The following is a 21,894-nucleotide window of genomic DNA, read 5'->3' as shown; positions in this document are numbered from 1 at the left end:
GTCCTGGGAGTGTTTGATGGGGACAGTGTAGAGGGAGCTTTACTCTGTATCTAACCCCGTGCTGTCCCTGTCCTGGGAGTGTTTGATGGGGACAGTGTAGAGGGAGCTTTACTCTGTATCTAACCCCGTGCTGTCCCTGTCCTGGGAGTGTTTGATGGGGACAGTGTAGAGGGAGCTTTACTCTGTATCTAACCCTGTGCTGTACCTGTCCTGGGAGTGTTTGATGGGGACAGTGTAGAGGGAGCTTTACTCTGTATCTAACCCTGTGCTGTACCTGTCCTGGGAGTGTTTGATGGGGACAGTGCAGAGGGAGCTTTACTCTGTATCTAACCCCGTGCTGTCCCTGTCCTGGGAGTGTTTGATGGGGACAGTGTAGAGGGAGCTTTACTCTGTATCTAACCCTGTGCTGTACCTGTCCTGGGAGTGTTGGATGGGGACAGTGTAGAGGGAGCTTTACTCTGTATCTAACCCTGTGCTCTACTTGCCCTTGTCAAGGTTGTGTATGAGGCCTTCCATGGTGGAATATGAAGATGATTCTCACTGTTTGGGAACGAAAGAACAAACACATTAATATAACTGCATTCAAGATTTCAGAACTTGTCATGCACTCAGCAACCAATTAAGTCATTTGGAATTGACTGGAGTTTACACTCCAGTCTTAGTGTAAACTGGAGAGAAGGCAATCAAAGCAATGTGATCAGAGAATGACTGGGACTGTCGCGCTGTTCCAGTGTGAGACAGCACCTTTATATGAGGAGAGGGGGAAATTGCTGCAGCTAAAAGTAACCTTAAAGAATAATGTTTGGGAGCACAGCATTAGCAGCCCTCAAACTGTGCAGATTAACCCAGGTATAAACGGGCTTCTGACTAAACAGTACTCTTTCTCTTGTCTTTATCACAGCGCACCACCAGTTTTGGGAGCTTCGACCGATTCAGACATCATCCAAACACACCAAAGTCGGAGGAGAAAGCTGACAATAGTGTAGGTGTTCTTGTTGTCAGGTTATGGTGACAGTGTGAATCGAGTGATCTTTTTGTACCATTTCAGGCTGGAGATTAGTGTGCCGTTGCTCAACGGCTAACCAACTCTATTAGCAGCTAATAATTCTATTAGCAGCTCATCCAACCTAATATATGCTGCCTCTCACTTTTATTGACCCTGTCAGTGTGTTTGTATTCCACACTTTATGGTCTTTCGTACTGTCCCTGCTTCTCTTCAGATCTCTCACTCTTCCTGACTCTGTCTGTCTCTGCCTCTGACAACACCTTTCCCAACCTCATGCGTTCAGTCTCTCTTCCCCTGACTACGGACATCCCTCTCCCAACATCCCTCTAACCTTGACTATGGCCATCCCTCTCCCACCATTTCTGTATGAGTGTGTGTGTGTGTGTCAATGTGTGAGCATGCACATATGTGTGTGTGTGTGTGTGTGCATATGTGTGAACATGTGTGTATATGTGTGTATGCTTCTTTTGAATAAATTGAAGACACAGCTTCTTCACTTCTTTTGAGGGAGCAGGACAACTCCTCAGTTCTTAAAGAAAAGCCCCTCCAGCTTCTTCATTTTATTGCTAGACTATCTATCTGGACGCTGGGTTGAGATTCACATATTGGCCAGACACGGCAAGGATGGCGGAAGAATCCTACAGTGCAGAAGGAGGCCATTTGGCCCGTCGAGTCTTGCCTAGACCACAATCCCACCCAGGCCTTATTCCTGCAACCTCGAGTATTTATCCCGCTAATCCTCCTAACCCAAACATCTTGGGACAACAGGGAGCAATGTAGCATGGCCAATCTGCTTAATCTGCACATCTGTGGACTGTGGGAGGAAACCGGAGCATCCGGAGGAAACCCACGTCGACACGGGGCAGGGGGGATCATACAGACTCCACACAGTCACCCGAGGCTGGAATTGAACCTGGATCTCTGGTGCTGTGAGGCAGCAGTGCTAACCACTGTGCCACCGTGCTGCCCACAAGATGGATTAAATTTTATCTGCTGTCATGCTGGGATTTGAGCCCATATCCCTCTGGGCCTCAAGACTCCAATCCTACACCTCAACACTACAGTTTCCTCATGGTAGCCCCAGTTTTCTGGAGACTCCTGGATAATTCTGGAGGATTGTCAATCCTACTTTCTGGAGGCAATTTGACTGAAAGAGATCATGCCCAAAGTCAAGTGAGACAATAATCATGAGCAGGCAAGGCAACTCACTGCCTGATTCAGAGAAACTGAGGCTAACTGTAACAGCTAGTCTGTGTGTCACTCAGAAAAAAGAGATTTGTCTTTCGTCAGTGTCTATCATGACTTCAAAATGTCCTAAAGTGCTTCTCAGCCAATAAAAGTTCTTCCTTTTGTCACTCATTTATGACAGTGTGGCCACTGTCATCATGTAAGGAAACTCCGCAGCCAATTTGTGCATAGCAAGCTCCCACGCACACAGCAATGAAAATATGATCAAATAACGCCGTGGTGATGTTGGTTGAAGAATAACCATTGACGCTGGAGAGAAATCCCATGCTTCATTACACCAGGGGATTTTTTTTTTGCATTCACCCGCGGAAGCAAATGGACCACCATTGTAGCGGTTCATCCAAAATGTGCATCTCTGACAGTGTGACATTCCCTCGGCACGGCGCTGGGAGTGTCAGACTGGAGTGCGTGGTCCTCATGTCTCTAGAATGAAGGTTTGGAACCCACGGCCTCTTGAACGGAAGGGATGAGGGTTTTACCATAAAGTCACGATTACTATATAGACCAGAAGTCCTCATTGAAGCACAGGTCAGAAGTGGGGAGGAGGTGGGGAGGGGGGGTTATAGATTCATAGTCACTATGGTACAGAAGGAGGCTATTCGCCCCATTGAGTTGATGCCAGCTCTCTGTAGACCAATCCAATTAGTCTCAATCCCACCCATCCATCCACCTGATATCACTGCAGCTATGACAGTTCAATTCCCCCAGTGCCCATCTCATTTCCTTCTGAACTCATTGCCAATGACTCCTCATTGTTAAGAATCTTCCAGAAAGACAACTTATGTCAGGAAGAACATACCTGTAACCCCAGGGAGCAAATGTGTTCCTGTCCAGTTGTTGGTTGCCACCTCAGTTCTCATTGGTGGGGGAGGAGGAGTTGTCCATGGTTTTAGGCCCAGGTACACCATGGTGACGGCGCCACCTGATGGCAGGCAGATGAGATGCTGTCTAATGGAGGAGGCCTTTACAAAATGGCCCTGCCCACTAAATACCAGCTGAGTGTGGATCCGGTGATAAGGATCAACAGCTGTCAATCAGTGCGACCTCTGAATCACAGACCATAGCATGTTAATAGCACAGAAGGAGGCCATTCGGACCATCATGTCAATGCTGGTTCTCCCAAGGGTACATTCACTGTGCACCATGCCCTACCTTCTCCCTGTAGCCCTGCACATTCTTCTATTTAAAATTATAATTCAATTCCCTCTTGAATGCCTCGGGTTAACACACCTCTACCTCAATCTCAGGTAGTGCATTCCAGATCCTAACCACTCACCTCTTTGATTTCTTCCACCATTGCTTCTTTTGCCAATCCCATGCCCTCTCGTCCTTGATCCTTCCACCAACTGGGGCATTTTCCCCCTGATGATTTTCAATCAGATCTCCTCTTAACCTCTCTGCTCCAAGGAAAACTGTCCAAAAGTGTCCACTCTACCCACGAAACTGAAGATGACTGATTAATATCAAAATGAGAAACTTATCAGGCTGGATAGTGATGCTTCCTAGAGTTGGGTAGCCCATTGACACCATTGTTTGGTCCAATGAGTGAAAGATGGTCACTGCTGTTTTGGTATTAAGTATCTGATGCCTGTTCCTCAGTGAGCGGCCAAGGGTTATCAGGGTGAAAAGGAAACTGGAGGAAAATACAATTAGCATTGCCAATCCTTTGGGATTGTCCTGGAGTCTCCAGAAATTAAAGTTGATTGGAAAAGTATCTCTCTACCTTTCCTCGTTGAAGAAGCTCCTTAAAATCTTGTGGGTACAAATTGGCTTCCAAGCTTCCTGCATTACAACAGTCACTACACTTCATAGAATCATTAAACCTCTACGGTGCAGAAGAGGCCATTCGGCTCATCGAGTCCACACTGGCTCTCTTACCCAGGCCCTCTGTCCTGTTCTATTCCCATTAACCCCACACATTGACCATGGCCAATCCACCTAATCTTTGACCTTCAAGTTGGCTGTGATGTGCGCAGGGACTTCCTGTGGTCATAGCAGATGCTCGACAAATGTGGGTTCTCGATTAACGTTTTGCAGTAAAATTCCTTTCTGGGTGGAAGTGTCGCTTAAAGAGATGACTGGAATGTTTTTTTTTTGAAAAAACACACCCTCCGCGAGGGCGCGACCGGAAGGCGTTTGCAAACCGAGTAACGAGGAACTTCTTCTCCTTGATAGAGTGGTGAAGCTGATCAAAACTCTGAAGCCGTTGGAGAACAGCATGCGGTAAAGTCTGGACAGAATGGGAGCGGCCTGGGAAAAACCATGCGTGCCATTTCCAAAACCATGAGGAAAAAAATGGCACGAAAATATGCCAAAGCTCTATCGGAGGAATTGGTGAGTTTTAATGTCACTTAACCGCGCTCATCCTAACCCACTCGCAAAGTGACCATTTCCTAATCGCAGTGATAATATTGATCCATCAAAACCCCTACAGTGCAGAAGGAGGCCACTTGGCCCATCGGGTCTGTACGGACAACAATCTCACCCAGGCCCTATCTCCTAATCCCACACATTTACCCCGTTAATCCCTCTAATCTATTCTCCCTGGGACAGTAAGGGGCAATTTAGCAGGGCCAATGCACCTAATCTGCACATTTCCAGACTGTGGAGGGAGGAAACTGGAGCACCCAGAAGAAACCCATGCAGACACGGGGAGAACATGCAGATTCTGCACACACAGTGACCCAAGCCGGGAATCGAACCCAGGTTAACCACTGTGTTGCATCTCTAATGAGCAATAGCACAGTTCCTACCAATTAACAAGGCAGCATTTAAAAGGGCCAATTGATCAAAATAGCAGCAGGATTTAAAGGATCATAGACTCCTAAGAGTGCAGAAAGAGGCCATTCGGCCCATCATGTCTGCACTGTCTCTTCGAGGGGCATCTTGCTCAGGCCCGTTCTCCCACCCTATCTCATAACCCTGTGCATTTATGGAAAATTTACATCCGGGGTCAACGGGGATTTCCATTTTTGGTCCCTCGCCCGTGCCAATTCCGTTACGGGCAATGTTGTCGAGTTCCGGCCTGTATATCTCTTCATCAGACTGAAGAATGTCAGATGCTGGGTTTTTTCCAGCATTTTCCGTTTTCGTAACTAGATAGCATCTTGTCAATATTTGATTACAAGCTAAAACCCTTTTAACTCTAATTCCGTCTTAAACTTGTCAAACATTGGTTAGACCACACTCATACTATGCATGGTTCTAGTCTCCATATTACAAAAAAGAAGGTACGTGTACGAATGAAGGTGCAAACGTAGATTTACAAGAATGATATCACACTATGATACTCATCATGATAGAGTGACTAGAACAGAGGAGGAGGAGAAGCTGAGGGGTAAACTGATTAAAATCTTGAAAATTATGAAGAGATTTGATAGGATTGACATAGAGAAGAAGTTTCCAATCGTACGAGAGATCATAAAGAAAGATAGTCACTAATACATCCAATAAGGGATTTGGAAGCAGGGTCTTTACCCAGAGAGTGCTGAGAATGTGAACTTGCCAAGACAGGGAGTGGTTGAGGTGAACGGTGTGGATGCATTCAAGGGGCAGTGAGATAAACACATGAGGAAGAAAAGAATATGGCTGAAAAAAGTGGCATGCTATCAAAGTTTTTCACTTTGCACTCATCAGAATGGCTAATGACCAGAAGGAATAGAAGGAGATGCTCTTAGTCTTAGATGACACTAGTTGCAAGAGGCTTTTGTGTGGAGCTAATTGAGTTGAATGGCCAGTTTCTGGTTATAAATACTATGTTATACTTTACTGCCTCCCAATGTGGGGTACAGTTTGCACTAAACACTGACTGTAGTTTAACCTTAGCCGCAACTCAGAGTGGAGTAGAAGCTAACTGGGGCGAAAGGTCAGATGGCAGAAGAAGAGTTATTGATGTGTACATAACACTGCCAGGAAATGCTGGAAAATCTCAAGAAGTCTGACAGCGTCGGTGGAGAGAGGATAGAGCCAATGTTTCGAGCCTGGATGATTCTTCGTTAGAGCTGCAGACCATAGAGTATAGGGGGATGTTGATATTGTTCTGGTGGGGTACAGGGGTCGAATTGACAAAGATCCCAGGGACAAAGAGAATGTAAATGGTGGTGATCAAGGCTAAGAATGGTGCAGATAGCGGCCCATTGTGAGATTAGAATGGTGAGCAGTGTTACCCTGAGACATGTGACAAACAGCCCTAGAGGGATGGGGAGGAGGGAAGATAATAGTGAGGGAAAACAAGATGGAAAGCAAGATTTTAAAGTAGACCAGATTAAGTGAGGTGCACGTGAAGAGCTGCTTCACCTGAAAAGAATGTTTAGGCCCTTGGATGGTGAGTAGGTAGTGGGTAAAAGGGGCAGGTGCTGTACCTTCTGAAAAAACATTGGAAGGTGCTGTGGGAAGGGGGTGAGGTATTGGGGCTGATGGAGGAATGGACCAGGGTATCCTGGAGGGAATGGTCCCTGCAGAATGCTGACATGGAGAGTAGGGGGAAAGTGTGTTGGGTAGTGGCATCGTGTTGGAATTGGTGGGAATTACAGAGGATGATCCTTTGAATGCGAAGACTGGTGGGGTGAAAAGTGAGGAAAAGTGGACCTATTCCGATTCTGGGAGAGAGGGGTGGGGATGAGATGAGTGGCCCGGGGCATGGGTTGAACGCGGTTGAGAGCGCTGTCAACCACAATTGGTAAGAAGCCATGATTAAGGAGAAAGGAAGACAAAATGGCAGCGTCACTGTGGGACGTGGCATCATCAGAACAGATACATCGGAGGTGAAAGAACTGAGAGAATGAAATGGAGTCCTTGCAGGACATGGGGTGCGAAGAGCTGCGGTCGAGGTAACTGTGGGAGTTGGTGGGTTTGTACTGGATACTGGTGGGCAGTCTATCACCAGAAGTGGCAAGGAAGGGGAGGGAAGTGTCAGATTTGGACCATGTGAGTGTGATAGAGGGGCGGATATTGGAAACAAAATTGAAACTGGCTATCGCATGGCAGGGTTAAAATCAAATGGGCGTTGCCATCTTAAAACTCAGTTTGCTTGGTGTTTCCATGTGGGCTACACTAAGTACCAGAGTGCTAATTTCCCAGAATCAGACAAGGAACCCCACAGGTTGGACAGTTTTGAGTGAGCATGGGGGCTTTTGACGTAATGTTTCTGTTTCATTGTGCAACTGTGGACAAAAGTTGGCCAAGGTTACAAAGTCTGACCACAGAAAAGGCGAGTAACTCCACACAGCAATGCAGGAGCCATGTTCTAAATGGTACCAGATGTGATGCCACAATCAGTGGAATATTTTAGCGTCCAAAGTTCATGATTTATCAGATTGAGGTTTTCGAGATATGAAGAAAAGCAATTTAAGATAGACACGGAGGAAATGATTGATGATTCTAGGACGTAGAAACATAGCCTAAAAATTAAAGTCAGAACTTTCAGAAGCAAAATTAGGAAATGTTACAAACAAAGGCTGGTAAAAGACTGGAACTCGGCTCTGCGAATGGTAATTGATGCAAGATCAATTATAATTTTAAAACTGAGATTGTTAGATTTTTGTTAAAATAAAAATATTGAGGTTGTGGGGCAGAAGTGGGAATGTTGAGTCATTAAACTATGGAGTAGGCCCAATTTCTGGTCCTAGGTGATCTCATTGGTTCTGGGAGTGAATCAGCAGCAGTTACAATTGTCCAAGGTTTTTGAGGGGAAAACTTGTGTTTTTCAGTGCGACGCCAATGCAGAAGATCCTGCAAGCCAAGCTACAGGAGAACATGAACCGGAAGAAGGTTCCCTGAAAGCTTGCGAGTCCATGGAGAGTCTCTATAGTCTGAACAGTGGTCAAAGCTCATCTAGTAAGTCAACTGAAGAGTTTTTCTGAGGATGTATTTTGTCATGGGGCCAGTAATAGTCACAGACTAGATGCCACACTGTCACAGAGTCACAGGGGCGAACTTTTCCATTCTGCCCACCATGGGAGTCGAGGGGCGGACCATTGGAAAGGTCTGTGGAGCTCGGGTGGGACTTTCTGGTTTTGGGGCAAACACTGCCAACAAATCCCACTCATAAAGTTTTATAACCCATTCTGTCTGTGCTGGCGGTTAGCCCCAAGAACTATATCGAAATTCTTCTTGAAGTCAGACAATGTTTTGGCCTCATCTACTTTCTGTGGGAGTGAATTCCACACATTCACCACCCTCTGGGGGAAGGAATTTCTCCTCACCTCAGTTCTAAAAGGTTTACCCCTTAACCTTAAACTATGATCCCTAGTTCTGGACTCTCCCCCACCATCAGGGACATTCCTTCTGAATCTACCCTGTCTAACCCAGTTAGAATTTTATAAGTTTCTATGAGATTCTCTCTCACTCATCTAAACTCCAGTGAATATAATCCTAACCGATTGAGTTGCTCCTCATATGACAGACCTGCCATCCCAGGAATCAGCCTGGTAAATCTTCGCTGTACTCCCTCTATCGCAAGGACATCCTTCCTCAGATAAGGACACCTAAACTGCACACAATACCCCAGGTGTGGTTTCACCAACGCCCTATACAGCAAAACATCCCTACCCCTACACTCAAATCCTATGAAGGCCAGCATAGAAATTAAAAGCAGATGGAGGCCATTCAGCCCTTCGAGCCTGCTCCACCATTCATTTTGATAATGACTGATCATCAAACCCAACATCCTGATCTTCTTCCCCCCCGCCCCATATCCTTTGATCCCTTTCACCCCAGTCCTGCTCAGATCACCTGTGTAAATTACAAGGGTTAAAATGATGAACATCTTTTTCTGTTACCCTGACCATAGTGAGGAAATGTGCTGGTTTTTAAACTACTTCAGCAGATTCTGAAGATAGCAAACTCAGGCAACGAGCTGCCCAAGCGGGCAATGTGGTTAACAGTACATCACAAAAACAACCACCCACGCTTGCTTATCAGTGGCTCTGTACCGATTCTTAAAGGTACAAAGAGAACTGTCAATTTATTCCATTTTTCTCTGTACCCAAAAGGGTATCACCTGAGGTGTAAGGAGACTTCTCACTTTCTGTCATGGAGGCTGGACAAGTGTTAACCCAGTCAAGCCTATCTCGAAAACCAACACCCAGAAAGGATCCCAGGATTATTTGTTCCATTGGTGCTTGTTATGGGCGTGTTGCGCGCTTTTGCTTGCAAGAGTGATCATATTCTGAACGTAGAGTTCGAGAATCCTTCATCTGTGAACCAAACACATCCAGAAACCACCCTTTCTTTTAACCTCATCGACATTTAGCACGGGGAATCTAGCTGTTTTTCTACATTGTTTACGTGGCGATTTTTGTGTTAAATATGTCAAAAAGGAACTTGTTACAGCTACCCTGTATTTACAATTCAGCAAGAAATCCCACTACACCAGTTTAGAGTCCAAACGGGTTTATTTGTAGCAAAAGCCGCAAGCTTTCGGGACAGCCTGTCCCTTCGTCAGGTGTTGTGGGATTTCTTTCTGTTTTACCCCAGTCCAATGCCGGCATCTCCACATAATGTTTATTATTCAGCGACAGACCTTTGCTAGGTTGGTGCCAGAGTTGAGAGGATTGGTGTATGAGGAGAAACTGGGGCTATACTCATTGGAATTCAGAAGAATGGGAGGAGATCTTGTAGAAACATATAAGATTATGAAGGGAGTAGGTAAGATAGAAGCAGGGAGGTTGTTTCCACTGGCAGGTGAAACTAGAACTAGGGGATATGACCTCAAAATAAGGGAGAGCGGATTTAAGACTGCGTTGAAGAGAAATTTCTTCACCCAAAAGCTTGTGACCCTGTGGAATTCCCTGCCCAGCAAGTAGTTGAGGCCACCTCATTAAATGTTTTTAACAACACCAGGTTAAAATCCGACAGGTTTATTTGGTATCACAAGCTTTCGGAGAGCCGCTCCTTCATCAGGTGAGCGGATAAAGGAGCAGCACTCACCTGAGTGAAGGAGCAGCGCTCCGAAAGCTCGTGATTCCAAATAAACCTCTTGGACTTTAACCTGGTATTGTGAGACTTCTTACTGTGTCCACCCCAGTCCAGCGCCGCACCTCCACAAAATGTTTTTAAGGTAAGGATAGATAAACTTTTGAACAGTAAAAGAATTAAGTTTTATAGTGAGTGGGCAGATAAGTGGAACTGAATCTAGGAAAAGATCAGACATGGTGTATTGAATGGCAGAGCAGATCTGAGGGGCCAGATGGCCTACTCCTGCTCCTAGTTACATAAGAACATAAGAACATAAGAAATAGGAGCAGGAGTAGGCCATCCAGCCCTTCGAGCCTGCCCCGCCATTCAATAAGATCATGGCTGATCTGTTGTGGCTCAGTTCCACTTTCCCGCCCTCTCCCCATAACCCTTAATCCCCTCTCTTATCAAGAACCCATCAACCCGCTTCTTAAAAATATTTAGCGAGGCAGCCTCCACCACTTCAACGGGCAGAGAATTCCAGAGATTCACCACCCTTTGAGTGAAGAAGTTCCTCCTCAACTCCGTTCTAAACCGCCTCCCCTTTATCTTGAGGCTGTGCCCCCTAGTCCTACTGTCTTTTTTGAGCGGGAAGAGTCTCTCCACCTCTATCCTATCCATCCCATTCATCATCTTATACGTCTCAATGAGATCTCCCCTCATTCTTCTAAACTCTAACGAGTACAAGCCTAGTTTATTCAGCCTCTCCTCATAGCTCAATCCCCTCAACTCCGGTATCAGCCTAGTAAACCTCCTCTGCACTCCCTCCAGGGCCAAAATATCCTTGCGCAGGTGCGGCGCCCAAAACTGCACACAGTACTCCAGCTGCGGCCTCACCAATGCCCTATACAGCTGCAGCAAGACCTCCCCACTTTTATATTCAATCCCCCTCGCTATGAAGGCCAGCATCCCATTCGCCTTCCTGACCACCTGCTGCACCTGCAAGCTGGGTTTTTGCGACTCATGCACAAGGACCCCGAGGTCCCTCTGCACCGTCGCCTGCTGCAGTTTTTCGCCACGTAAGTAATAGTCCTTCCTACCATTCTTCCTACCAAAGTGGACCACCTCACACTTGCCAACATTAAATTCCATTTGCCATTTCCTGGCCCATTCGCCCAGCCTATCTAGATCCTTCTGCAGACTCTCCACACCCTCCGCACAATTTGCCTTTCCCCCAATCTTGGTGTCATCAGCAAATTTCGACACCCTGCACTCGGTTCCCTCCTCCAGATCATCTATATAAATGGTAAATAGCTGAGGCCCCAGCACCGACCCCTGGGGCACCCCACTAGTCACCAACCGCCAATCCGAATAGCACCCATTGACCCCCACTCTCTGCCTCCTATTTGACAACCAATCCTCTATCCACGCTAACACCCTACCCCCAACTCCATGTCCCCTGACCTTCTGCAATAACCTCTTGTGAGGTACCTTGTCAAACGCCTTCTGAAAATCCAGAAAGACCACATCCACCGGCTCTCCTCTATCCACTGCCCTAGACACATCCTCATAGAACTCCAGTAAATTTGTCAGACACGACTTCCCTTTAATGAAACCGTGTTGCGTCCGCCCTATCAAGCAATTCCCATCAAGATGCCTCGCAATTTCCTCCTTAATGACGGATTCTAACATTTTACCTACCACAGACGTTAAACTAACCGGCCTATAATTCCCCGCCTTTTGCCTGGCACCCTTCTTAAACAACGGCGTAACATTAGCCGTTTTCCAATCTTCCGGCACTTCCCCGGAATCCAGCGACGTCTGGAAAATAACCACCAAGGCATCCACTATCACCTCCGCCATTTCTTTCAGAACCCTCGGATGCATTCCATCCGGTCCTGGGGACTTGTCCACAATCAGCCCCTCCAGTCTGTCGAGCACCACCTCTCTAGTAACAGTAATGTCATTAAGACCCTCCATTCCTACCACCTTTCCATCGCTAACACCCGGCAAATTATTCACGTCCTCCTCCGTGAAGACAGAAACAAAAAAGTTATTCAAGACCTTAGCCATATCCCCATCCCCTACCACTAGCTCCCCTTTCTCATCCTCTAAAGGACCAACGTTCACCCTAGCCAGCCTCTTCCTTTTTATATATTTATAAAAACTCTTGCTATCCTTTTTTATATTAAGTGCTAGCCCAGCCTCATAGCTTCTCCTACCCTCCTTTATCAACTTCTTTGTCAATCTTTGTTGACATTTAAACCTTTCCCAATCCTCTTCTCGCCCACTACTCTTAGCTACTCTAAATTCCTCCGCTTTTAATTTAACACTTTCCTTCACCTCCTTCGTTATCCACGGCTTATTACCTCTCTTCCTACTGTCCTTTTTAACCATCGGAATAAATTTCTGCTGAGCACCAAGAAAGATCTCCTTAAAGATCCTCCACTGCTCCTCAGCAGACCTACCTTCCAACGCACTCCCCCAGTCCACATTCGCCAATTCTTCTCTCATCCTACCATACTCCCCTCTATTCAAACAAAGGACGCATGTCCGGGAACCCACTTTCTCCTCCTCCATCTGCACCAGAAACTCCACCATACAATGATCACTCTATCCTTCACCGCAAGGTCCCTAATTCTACCCGCCTCATTACATAGCACCAGATCCAGGATAGCTCGCTCCCTCGTCGGCTCCAACACACACTGTTCAAGGAAATTATCCCGGCAGCATTCCAAGAACTCCTCCTCGAGCCCACCTCGTCCAACATGGGTCGACCAATCAATATGCAGATTGAAATCTCCCATAACTACTGCCGTCCCATTCCTGCACGCCGCACTTATTTGCGTGTTAACAGCCCGCCCCACCTCCAGATCATTATTCGGGGGCCTATAGACGACACCCACCAGCGTCTTCCTCCCTTTGCTGTTCCTAATCTCCACCCACAACGATTCCACGTTCTGCTCTTTGGCTCCGATATCATCCCTTGCTACCACCTTGATACTATCCTTAATCAGCAGAGCTACGCCACCCCCTCTTTCCTCCTGCCTATCCTTCCTAAACACTTGATAGCTCTGTACATTCATCTCCCAGTCCCTGTCACCTTGCAGCCACGTCTCTGTAATGGCCACCAGATCGTATCCAATTGTGTCGATCTGCGCCACCAGCTCATCCACTTTATTCCGAATGCTTCGTGCATTCAGATAAAGCGCTTTCATCCCAGCCTTCACCTGGACCCTATTTGCCGTAACGCCACCAATTGGGACATCCTCGGCCTCTTCCCTTACCTGTACCCTATCCTTAACTTTAGACCTCGTAGCGTCACCTACCCTCGCACCCTCCCCCCCACTAATTAGTTTAAAGCCCTGTCTACAGTCCTCTTTACTCGATTCGCCAACACTCTGGTCCCAGCACGATTCAGACCAACCCCATCCCGCCCGAACAAGTCCCACCTACCCCAATACTGGTGCCAATGCCCCATAAATTCGAACCCATTCCTCCCACACCAATCCCTGAGCCACCCATTCACTTCCTTTATCCTGTCAACCCTACGCCCGTCTGCACTCAGTTCAGGCAGTAGCCCAGAGACGACCACCTTGTCGGTTCTACTTTTTAATTCCATTCCCAGCTTCTCATACTCCCTCCCCAGATTGTTCTTGTGTTCTAACTTTTCTAGACTAGCTAACCTAGGCTTTAGCTTATTGTTGTGCAAGTTTATACACGCTATCCGAAAAGTGAAATGATCCAAATTCTAAAATGCAATGGGCAATGTGGGTTTTGGATTAAGGAATCTCAAACAGTATTTTGTTTGAAGATAAACTGCTCTGCGGCCATAGTCATAGGTATCCTGAAGGCTGGTGAAAGGTGGAGCTTCCGAGGGCCAACTTATTTTTAATTTTGATTTATTATTGACCCACTTATTGGGACACAGTGAAAAGAACTGGGGGGGGGGATTCTCCCCAAAAGATTCTAAGTGTTGAATTTGCTTGAAAACGGGATTAAATCACGCTGGTTTTTCAGTGGGAGTTGAGAGGAGAATCTCCCACACTCTGCACACTGTAGAGTGTACCATCACTTAAACTGTCAGGGGGTGGGCCTATTGCCCCTGGAGAGGCCGGCAGCATAGCGCTGAGTGGGCCATTGCGCATGCGACTATCTGTCAGCACTGAGATCTGCGCATACAAAGTAACTCCTGTCTGCCGGCTTCCCGATTGCTGGCCAGCTCCGTGATCTCTGCATCGCCGGTATCACCCCATGGCCTGATCCCTCAACATGCATGGGCCCCGACTCTATTCCCGCTCTTCTGTAGTCCCGATCTTCTGCCCCTCCCCCATTTCCGCAACCTCCTCCCACCACCGGCAGTTCCAACCCCTCACCTGCAGCTCCGAACCCCCCCAACACTGACCCCCCCCTTCGCCAGCAGACTGCCATCCCCCAGCACCCCACCTCATTGGCCAACCTTGGTCGCTGGCCTCCCCCTCTCTCCCCGCCGCAATCCTGACTACAGAGTGGCAGCGGGACCCCCCACGCCCACAATCGCCCCCATCAGGCACTGCCCCATTAGGCTCTGCCCCCTTGGCACTGCCCCATACCTGGTGGGCAGTGCCAACAAGCCCCCTGGGTACTGGGTATATAGCAAGGACATCCTTCCTCAGGAAAGGATACCAAAACTGCACACAATACCCCAGGTGTGGCCTCACCAACGCCCTATACGGTAAACATCCCTACCCCTATACTCAAATCCTATGAAGGCCAGCATAGAAACTAGAAGCAGGAGTTTCTATGCACCTTGGGCAGTGCATGGGGCAGAGGCTGGCACTGCCTTGGTGCCAATGCCTAGGGGGCACCCCCTCATCCCCTGGGGGGGCCTTGATTGTCCCCCTTCACTCCAGCAGGGTCGGACCACGACCTCCCTATTAGTGGGGAGCTGTTGTGAACCCAGCCCTTCAATTAATTATATTTAAAATATATTTAAATGAGGCACTGCACAGGTAATGCACCTCCGTGTCTCTTTCCAGCACTGGAATTCCGGCATTGGGAATCGTGCTTGGGGCCATGCACCCAGCACAGATCACACTAAACCAACCCTGCTTAAATCTCCCAGCCTGCCTCACTAACTAATCAGTGCAGCTTGATGGGAGAATGGCCCCATTGTTTCTTACAGGCTGTGCAGACAAATCATACTATTCATAGAGTACATAGAGAAGAAGGAAAGGAGAGGTTCAGGATATAGTGTAAATGATTTAAAAAGAGCATTATTAAAGAGTCTGAAAGAGTTAGAGTGCATAGAGTGAGAGTAAAAAGTGGAAATAGAGGGTATGCTGGGGACAGCTCACAAGGCATCACCTCGCTCCGGTGTCATCAGGAACTTAGCTCAATCACAATGAAGGATGCACTGGAGAGAGGATAGCACTGAGGGGACAGCAGGAGAGGAGTTGAGGGACAGAGGAGGTATTTAAACATGCCTGTGATGGGAGGGGAGAGAGGTAGGCGTGCTGAAGGCTCTGGGAAGACGTGTAGATTGAGCTGCCTTCAGTCGTCCTGATACTTCCCTGTCTCTTAAGCAGGCGGCATCGCGAGCAGCTCAGAGGCGGCAAGTAACCGTGACAGTCTCAGGCTGGACGAGGAAGTGTCCTACACAGGCCCCTTCTGTGGTCGGGCAAAGGTTCACACGGACTTCACCCCCAGCCCCTATGATACCGACTCTCTCAAGCTCAAGGTAAGATAACGCCAATGTATTTGGGTCAGGGGGCACCTGTGGCTCACCTGAGACGCAGGGTCGTATGTTCAAATCCCACTCCAGGGGCCAAATACTGAATGTATTCCGGGTGAAAGCTGGCAGAGTGGTGTCTTCAGGAGGAGATGTTAAGCCCAGGCCCCGTCCGCCCTCTCAGGGGGGATGGTAAACGGGTTCCAAAGCATGATTTTGAAGGGGAGTTCTCCCTGATCTCCTGGACAATATTTACTCTTCAATCACTGACACTCAAAAACAAAGTTAATGGGCGGGATTGTACGGCCTTGCTCGATCGGGGAACGGAAAATCCCACCTAAGGTCAACGTGCTCTGAATCCCGTGGCAGGGGAGGCGGTAGACTTCTGGCGAATGTTTCAGGTCAATGACTTTTCATCAGAACAGCCAGGTTATTAACCTGGAATGTTAAATCTGTTTCTCTCTCCGTAGGTGCTGCTAGACCAGTTGAGTATTTCCAGAATGTTCTGTTTCAAAGATTTCTCGTATCTGTAGTATTTTAGTTTTGCTGGAAAACAGCACCTCTGACAGAGCAGCACTCCTTTAGTAGCAAAGTTTCGGCCTGGACTTCCAACCTCAGTGGGGCTGGAACTTGAGTGTACAACTGAGCCACAGGCAACACCCAGATAAGCTGAAGAGTTACTCAGATCCGACCCCGCTCACAGAGCAGAACAGCAAACGTTAGTTATATTGTGGTGCCAAGAAGCACAGGAATGCTCAAGGCTAAAATCTGGTGGCTGCCATGACACCATCTTAGGCCATCCTGCTTTTTCCCAATGCCTCTCCCACTCCTGCCATGTCCCTATTCTCCATGTGAAAAGACACCTGGAGAGCTGCAATCAAGGAGGGGAGGAGAGGAGGAGGAGGAGGAGGGAAGAGGGGAACAAGGGGGAGGGGAGGAGGGAAGAGGGGAACAAGGGGTAGGGGAGGAAGGTTGTGGGGGGGGAAGGGGGTCATGTCCAAGAGGAGAGGGGGGTAAGGGAGGCCAGGGAAAGAGTGATTAGGAAGGGGGAGGAGGGGAGGTAAAGAAGGGGGAGGGGCATGGATTGTAGGGTGACGGGAGAAAAGGGGAAGAAGTGAGATGGGAGACGGGAGGGGGAGGTGAGTGGAGATATTGAGTAATATGGGGAGCGGAGGATAGGTGAGGAAAATAAAGGAAGGAGTGTGTTGGGGTACAGAGGACAGGGGTGGGAGGGTGAGGGGAAGTGCCAGTTTGCAGAATAATGTTCGTCTCCTACACATTTCACCCCTCGGGTTATAATTGACCCTTCTCCGTAACTTTGACTCACTTACAACAGGTCATTTAAATTCAAAGTGCAAGGGTTAACTTACCTCGAAATACTCTTTCAGAGAGGTGACATCATCGATATAATTAACAAGCCAACCATGGGCACGTGGACAGGAATGTTGAACAGCAAAGTGGGAAACTTCAAGTTTATTTACGTGGATATCCTGCCCGAAGAAGATGCCATCCCTAAGAAACTGAGGACGGACAGGAGGAGCAAGCAGCCAGTCCCTGATTCCCTACAGGAACTATTGGAAAGAATCCAATTGCTGGTTAGTACTGTGTGCTGCTCCCTTTGCTCCCTCTCCCCTCCTTTACCAATCCCAATTACACTGGCTCTTGCACTCAAAGAAACCTTACACCTTACTGGCACAATGATTGCCACTGCTGTCTCACAGCGTCAGGGACCCGGGTTCGATTCCCGGCTTGGGTCACTGTCTGTGCAGAGTTTGCACGTTCTCCCTGTGTCTGCGTGGGTTTCCTCCAGGTGCTCCGGTTTCCTCCCACAGTCTGAAAGACGTGCTGGTTAGGATGCATTGGCCTTGCTAAATTCTCCCTCAGTGTACCCAAACAGGTGCCGGAGTGTGGCCGCTAGGGGATTTTTAACAATAACTTCATTGCAGTGTTAATGGAAGCCTACTTGTGACATAATAAATAAAAATAAAATCAATAAATTTACGAATCTAGCTACTGAGTTTTGGGAACTCTGTTGAATTGTATTGGGGACGGGGATGTGGTGGGTAGATCAGCTGATGTTAACATGTTCACTTCCTGGCGTGGCTTACTCAGAATAACAATCTGAATTAGAAATCCTTCTCACTATTCCCCAATGCCCAAAGTATTGAAAGGAAATCACATGATGTTGCTACCTAAAACTGAGCTCCTTTTAAAGGACCGTAGGATAATTACAGCACAGAAGGATGTTTCATCTCATTGGAGCAACCTAACTAATGCCACAAGCTAGCTAATGCAGCTTTACACAAAACTCTTTTTTTCCAATAATGCTCCAATTCCCTTTTGAATGCCTAGGTCAACCCATCCTCCCTCTGACTCCCAGACAGTACATTCCAGGTCCGAATCACTGGCTGTGTGAAAAGGACCCTCATTCTCAGGTATACACAAGTTATGGTTCTGTTCCTGGGCTAGTAACAAACCAGACTTAAACTAATTGAGTTCGAATCTCACCATGGCTTTTTTGAGAACCTGGACCAATCTTAAATAAATCTCACAACTAACAAGCAAGTGTCAGTCTAATTGAAACTGTTAGATTGTTACCAATGTCTTTTAACAGAGGAAACTTGCTACCGCACACTAGTTTCCATTATGTGACTCCACCCTGATTCAAGTTCAATCTCTAACTGGTCTCAAAAATCATATCCAAGTTAACTACGGGGAGAAGTGATGGCCTAGTGGTATTATCGCTAGACTATTAATCCAGAAACCCAGCTAATACTTTGGGGACCTGGTTCAAATCCCACCACGGCAGATGCTGGAATTTAAATTCAATAAAAAGATCTGGAATTAAGAATCTACTGATGACCATGAAACCACTGCTGATTGTCAGAAAAATCCATCTGGTTCACTGATGTCCTTCAGTGCCACCCTTACCCAGTCTGGACTACATGTGACTCCAGAGGCACAGCAATGTGGTTGACTCTCAACTGCCCTTGGGCAACTCAGGGCAGGCAATAAATGCTGGCCAGTCAGCAAGGCCCATGTCCCACGAATGAATAAAATAAAACAATGAATGATGGCAGTGTCAGCAATGTCAATATTCCAGAAAAGTTATTCCCTAAGAAGCTGTTTCCATACCTCCTCTACCAGTTGGAGCTGCCTCTGCTGTGTACTGCCAATGTGATTTCTTCAACAGTGCAAAGTTAACTCACTACAGGCCATCTTAGTCACTATTTCTCGTGATAAACAGCCCTGTGGGGGACATGTTTTACTAATAGGGAATTCTCCACCTAAGTATCAAAAGATGGATTTCATGCTCACACCACTCCCTCCTCCCCACCCCCACTGTGAGAGCTGACTGAAGGGAGAATGGTTCTGGTTAATGGTTAGCACCGCTGCCTCACAGCACCAGGCATCCGGGTTCGATTCCAGCCTTGGGTGACTGGCTGTGTGGCATTTGAATGTTTTCCCCATATCTGTTTCCTCTGGGTGCTCTGGTTTCCTCCCACACGCCAAAGATGTGCAGGTTAGGTGGATTGGCCATGCTAAATTAGCGTCTGAAATTTGTAGGTGATATGAATTAGTGGGGTAAATGTGTGGGGTTGTGGGGATAGGACTTGGATGGGATGCGCCTTCAGAGAGTCGGTGCCTACTTGATGGGTCAAATGGCCTCTTTCTGCACTGTAGAAATTCTATGATTCTAAATTCTATGGCATGGAGATAGAACCGGAACGTTAGTTCATCGGCGGGGAGGGGGGTGCGGGGTTCATCGGGATCAGGAAAGCAGCATTGCTGAAAGCACTGAAATATTTGGAGAATAATCAACCAAAATGTCCCGGGACATGGCTCATGAGCATTTATCAGACAGGACTCGATGCTGAGAGACATGAGGAAATAAAGCAGACTCAGGTGGACAAAAGCTTGGTCAATTTGGTAGGTTTAACGTCACGTTAAAAGTTCCTTCTTGTCCCTTTCCCTTTGTAATGATTGTGATTTTCATGTTTTCACTCCTTGTAGGATCTCTACTCCACATTCCTTTTAAATGGCTACCAGACTCTGGAGGATCTCAAAGATCTCAAGGAGAGTCACCTGATCGAACTTAACATCACGGACGCAGAGCAGAGAGCAATACTCCTGACTGCTGCTCAACAGGATTATGACGGTAAGGATGATATTGGCCTTCTACTTGATTGTATTGCTCTATCAATCTCTCTGCATGAAGACAAACAAGTCATAATGTCACTGGCAGCATCATTTTTTTTGTTCAATCATGGGACATAGGCAGACCAATATTTATTTCCCATCCATAGTTGTCCTTGTTCAGAGGGCAGTTGAGAGTCAAGCACGTTGCTGTGGCTCTGGAGTCACATGTAGGCCAGACCAGGTAAGGACGGCAGATTTCCTTCCTTAAAGGACATTAGTGAACCAGATGGGTTTTTCTGACAATCGACAATGGTTTCACGGTCATCAGTAGGTATGTAATTCCGGATTTTTTTTCCTGAGTTCAAATTTCACCGCTGCCGTGGCAAGATTCGAACGTGGGTCCCCCAGAACATTAGCTGAGTTTCTTGATTAATAGCCCGGCGATAATACCACTAAGCCATTGCTTCCCTTCTCACTATTATTGCTTCATCTTTCATGTATTAGTTTTCACAAGAATATTCCTGTGTCCTTGAAGACGTTTGCCAGAACTGTTCATTCATTCTTTAAATATGCTTTTTTTTGGGATGTGAGCCTTGCTGGCCAGGCTCCTGCCCATCCCCAATCCCCCTTGAGAAGGTGATGTACAGCTGCTTCCTTGAAATTGTTGGTTTAGTGTAGGTACAAACAGCACTACATCCACACCTATTTCTCTTGACTCAAAAAGTCATTTGCTAATTCTCAATTCCTCTTATCCTCTATTCCTTGCTTCTGTCCTGTACGTGAAGGATAGTGATGGGCAGGGATACAGAGTGAAGGAGTGTGCAGTAGTGTTGAGGCCAGTCAGTTCCACATACACCAAGAGGAAAATCAGAATAAAAGTGCATGAATCGCAAAAACCCAGCTTGCAGGTGCAGCAGGTGGTCAGGAAGGCGAATGGGATGCTGGCCTTCATAGCGAGGGGGATTGAATATAAAAGTAGGGAGGTCTTGCTGCAGCTGTATAGGGCATTGGTGAGGCCGCAGCTGGAGTACTGTGTGCAGTTTTGGGCGCCGCACCTGCGCAAGGATATTTTGGCCCTGGAGGGAGTGCAGAGGAGGTTTACTAGGCTGATACCAGAGTTGAGGGGATTGAGCTATGAGGAGAGGCTGAATAAACTAGGCTTGTACTCGTTAGAGTTTAGAAGAATGAGGGGAGATCTCATTGAGACGTATAAGATGATGAATGGGATGGATAGGATAGAGGTGGAGAGACTCTTCCCGCTCAAAAAAGACAGTAGGACTAGGGGGCACAGCCTCAAGATAAAGGGGAGGCGGTTTAGAACGGAGTTGAGGAGGAACTTCTTCACTCAAAGGGTGGTGAATCTCTGGAATTCTCTGCCCGTTGAAGTGGTGGAGGCTGCCTCGCTAAATATTTTTAAGAAGCGGGTTGATGGGTTTTTGATAAGAGAGGGGATTAAGGGTTATGGGGAGAGGGCGGGAAAGTGGAACTGAGCCACGACAGATCAGCCATGATCTTATTGAATGGCGGGGCAGGCTCGAAGGGCTAGATGGCCTACTCCTGCTCCTATTTCTTATGTTCTTATGTAACACGAGAGCGTACAAAATCTTAGTAGCAGTAGGCCATTTGGCTGATGAGTAAGATCATGGCTGATTAGATTTCGGCCTTAACTCCAATCATCTACACACCCCCATAATGATCGACACCCTTCTCAATCAAACAAATGTCCATCTCAGGCTTTAACATAATCAATGACTCAGAATGATGTGGAGATGTTGACGTTGGACTAGAGTGGGCACAGTAAGAAGTCTCACAACACCAGGTTAAAGTCCAACAAGTTTATTTGGAATCACAAGCTTTCGGAGCGCTGCTCCTTCATCAGGTAAAGGCACCTGAC

The 21,894-nt window shown here is 47.3% G+C and overlaps 1 protein-coding gene across 5 annotated transcripts in view; it reads left to right on the top strand.

The window, feature by feature from the left end:
- The window catches only part of LOC145353040 (SAM domain-containing protein SAMSN-1-like), a 114,327-nt gene that overhangs the window by 87,451 nt on the left and 4,982 nt on the right, over positions 1-21,894 (top strand). For 4 of the 5 annotated variants that reach the window (XM_080203362.1, XM_080203364.1, XM_080203366.1 and 1 more), the window contains 6 exons: positions 902-982; positions 4,430-4,588; positions 7,963-8,089; positions 15,715-15,869; positions 17,249-17,455; positions 19,875-20,019. In XM_080203362.1, coding sequence (XP_080059488.1) covers positions 902-982; positions 4,430-4,588; positions 7,963-8,089; positions 15,715-15,869; positions 17,249-17,455; positions 19,875-20,019 — 874 coding nt within the window. The remainder of the gene's footprint in view (positions 1-901; positions 983-4,429; positions 4,589-7,962; positions 8,090-15,714; positions 15,870-17,248; positions 17,456-19,874; positions 20,020-21,894) is intronic. The other variant, XM_080203363.1, reaches the window with a different exon arrangement.

The sequence above is a fragment of the Carcharhinus amblyrhynchos genome, chromosome 15, assembly GCF_965287045.1.
Source record: "Carcharhinus amblyrhynchos chromosome 15, sCarAmb.v2.hapA, whole genome shotgun sequence".
NCBI lineage: Eukaryota > Metazoa > Chordata > Chondrichthyes > Carcharhiniformes > Carcharhinidae > Carcharhinus > Carcharhinus amblyrhynchos.
Note: the sequence above shows the minus strand (reverse complement) of the source record. Positions and strands in the feature narration are given on the sequence as shown.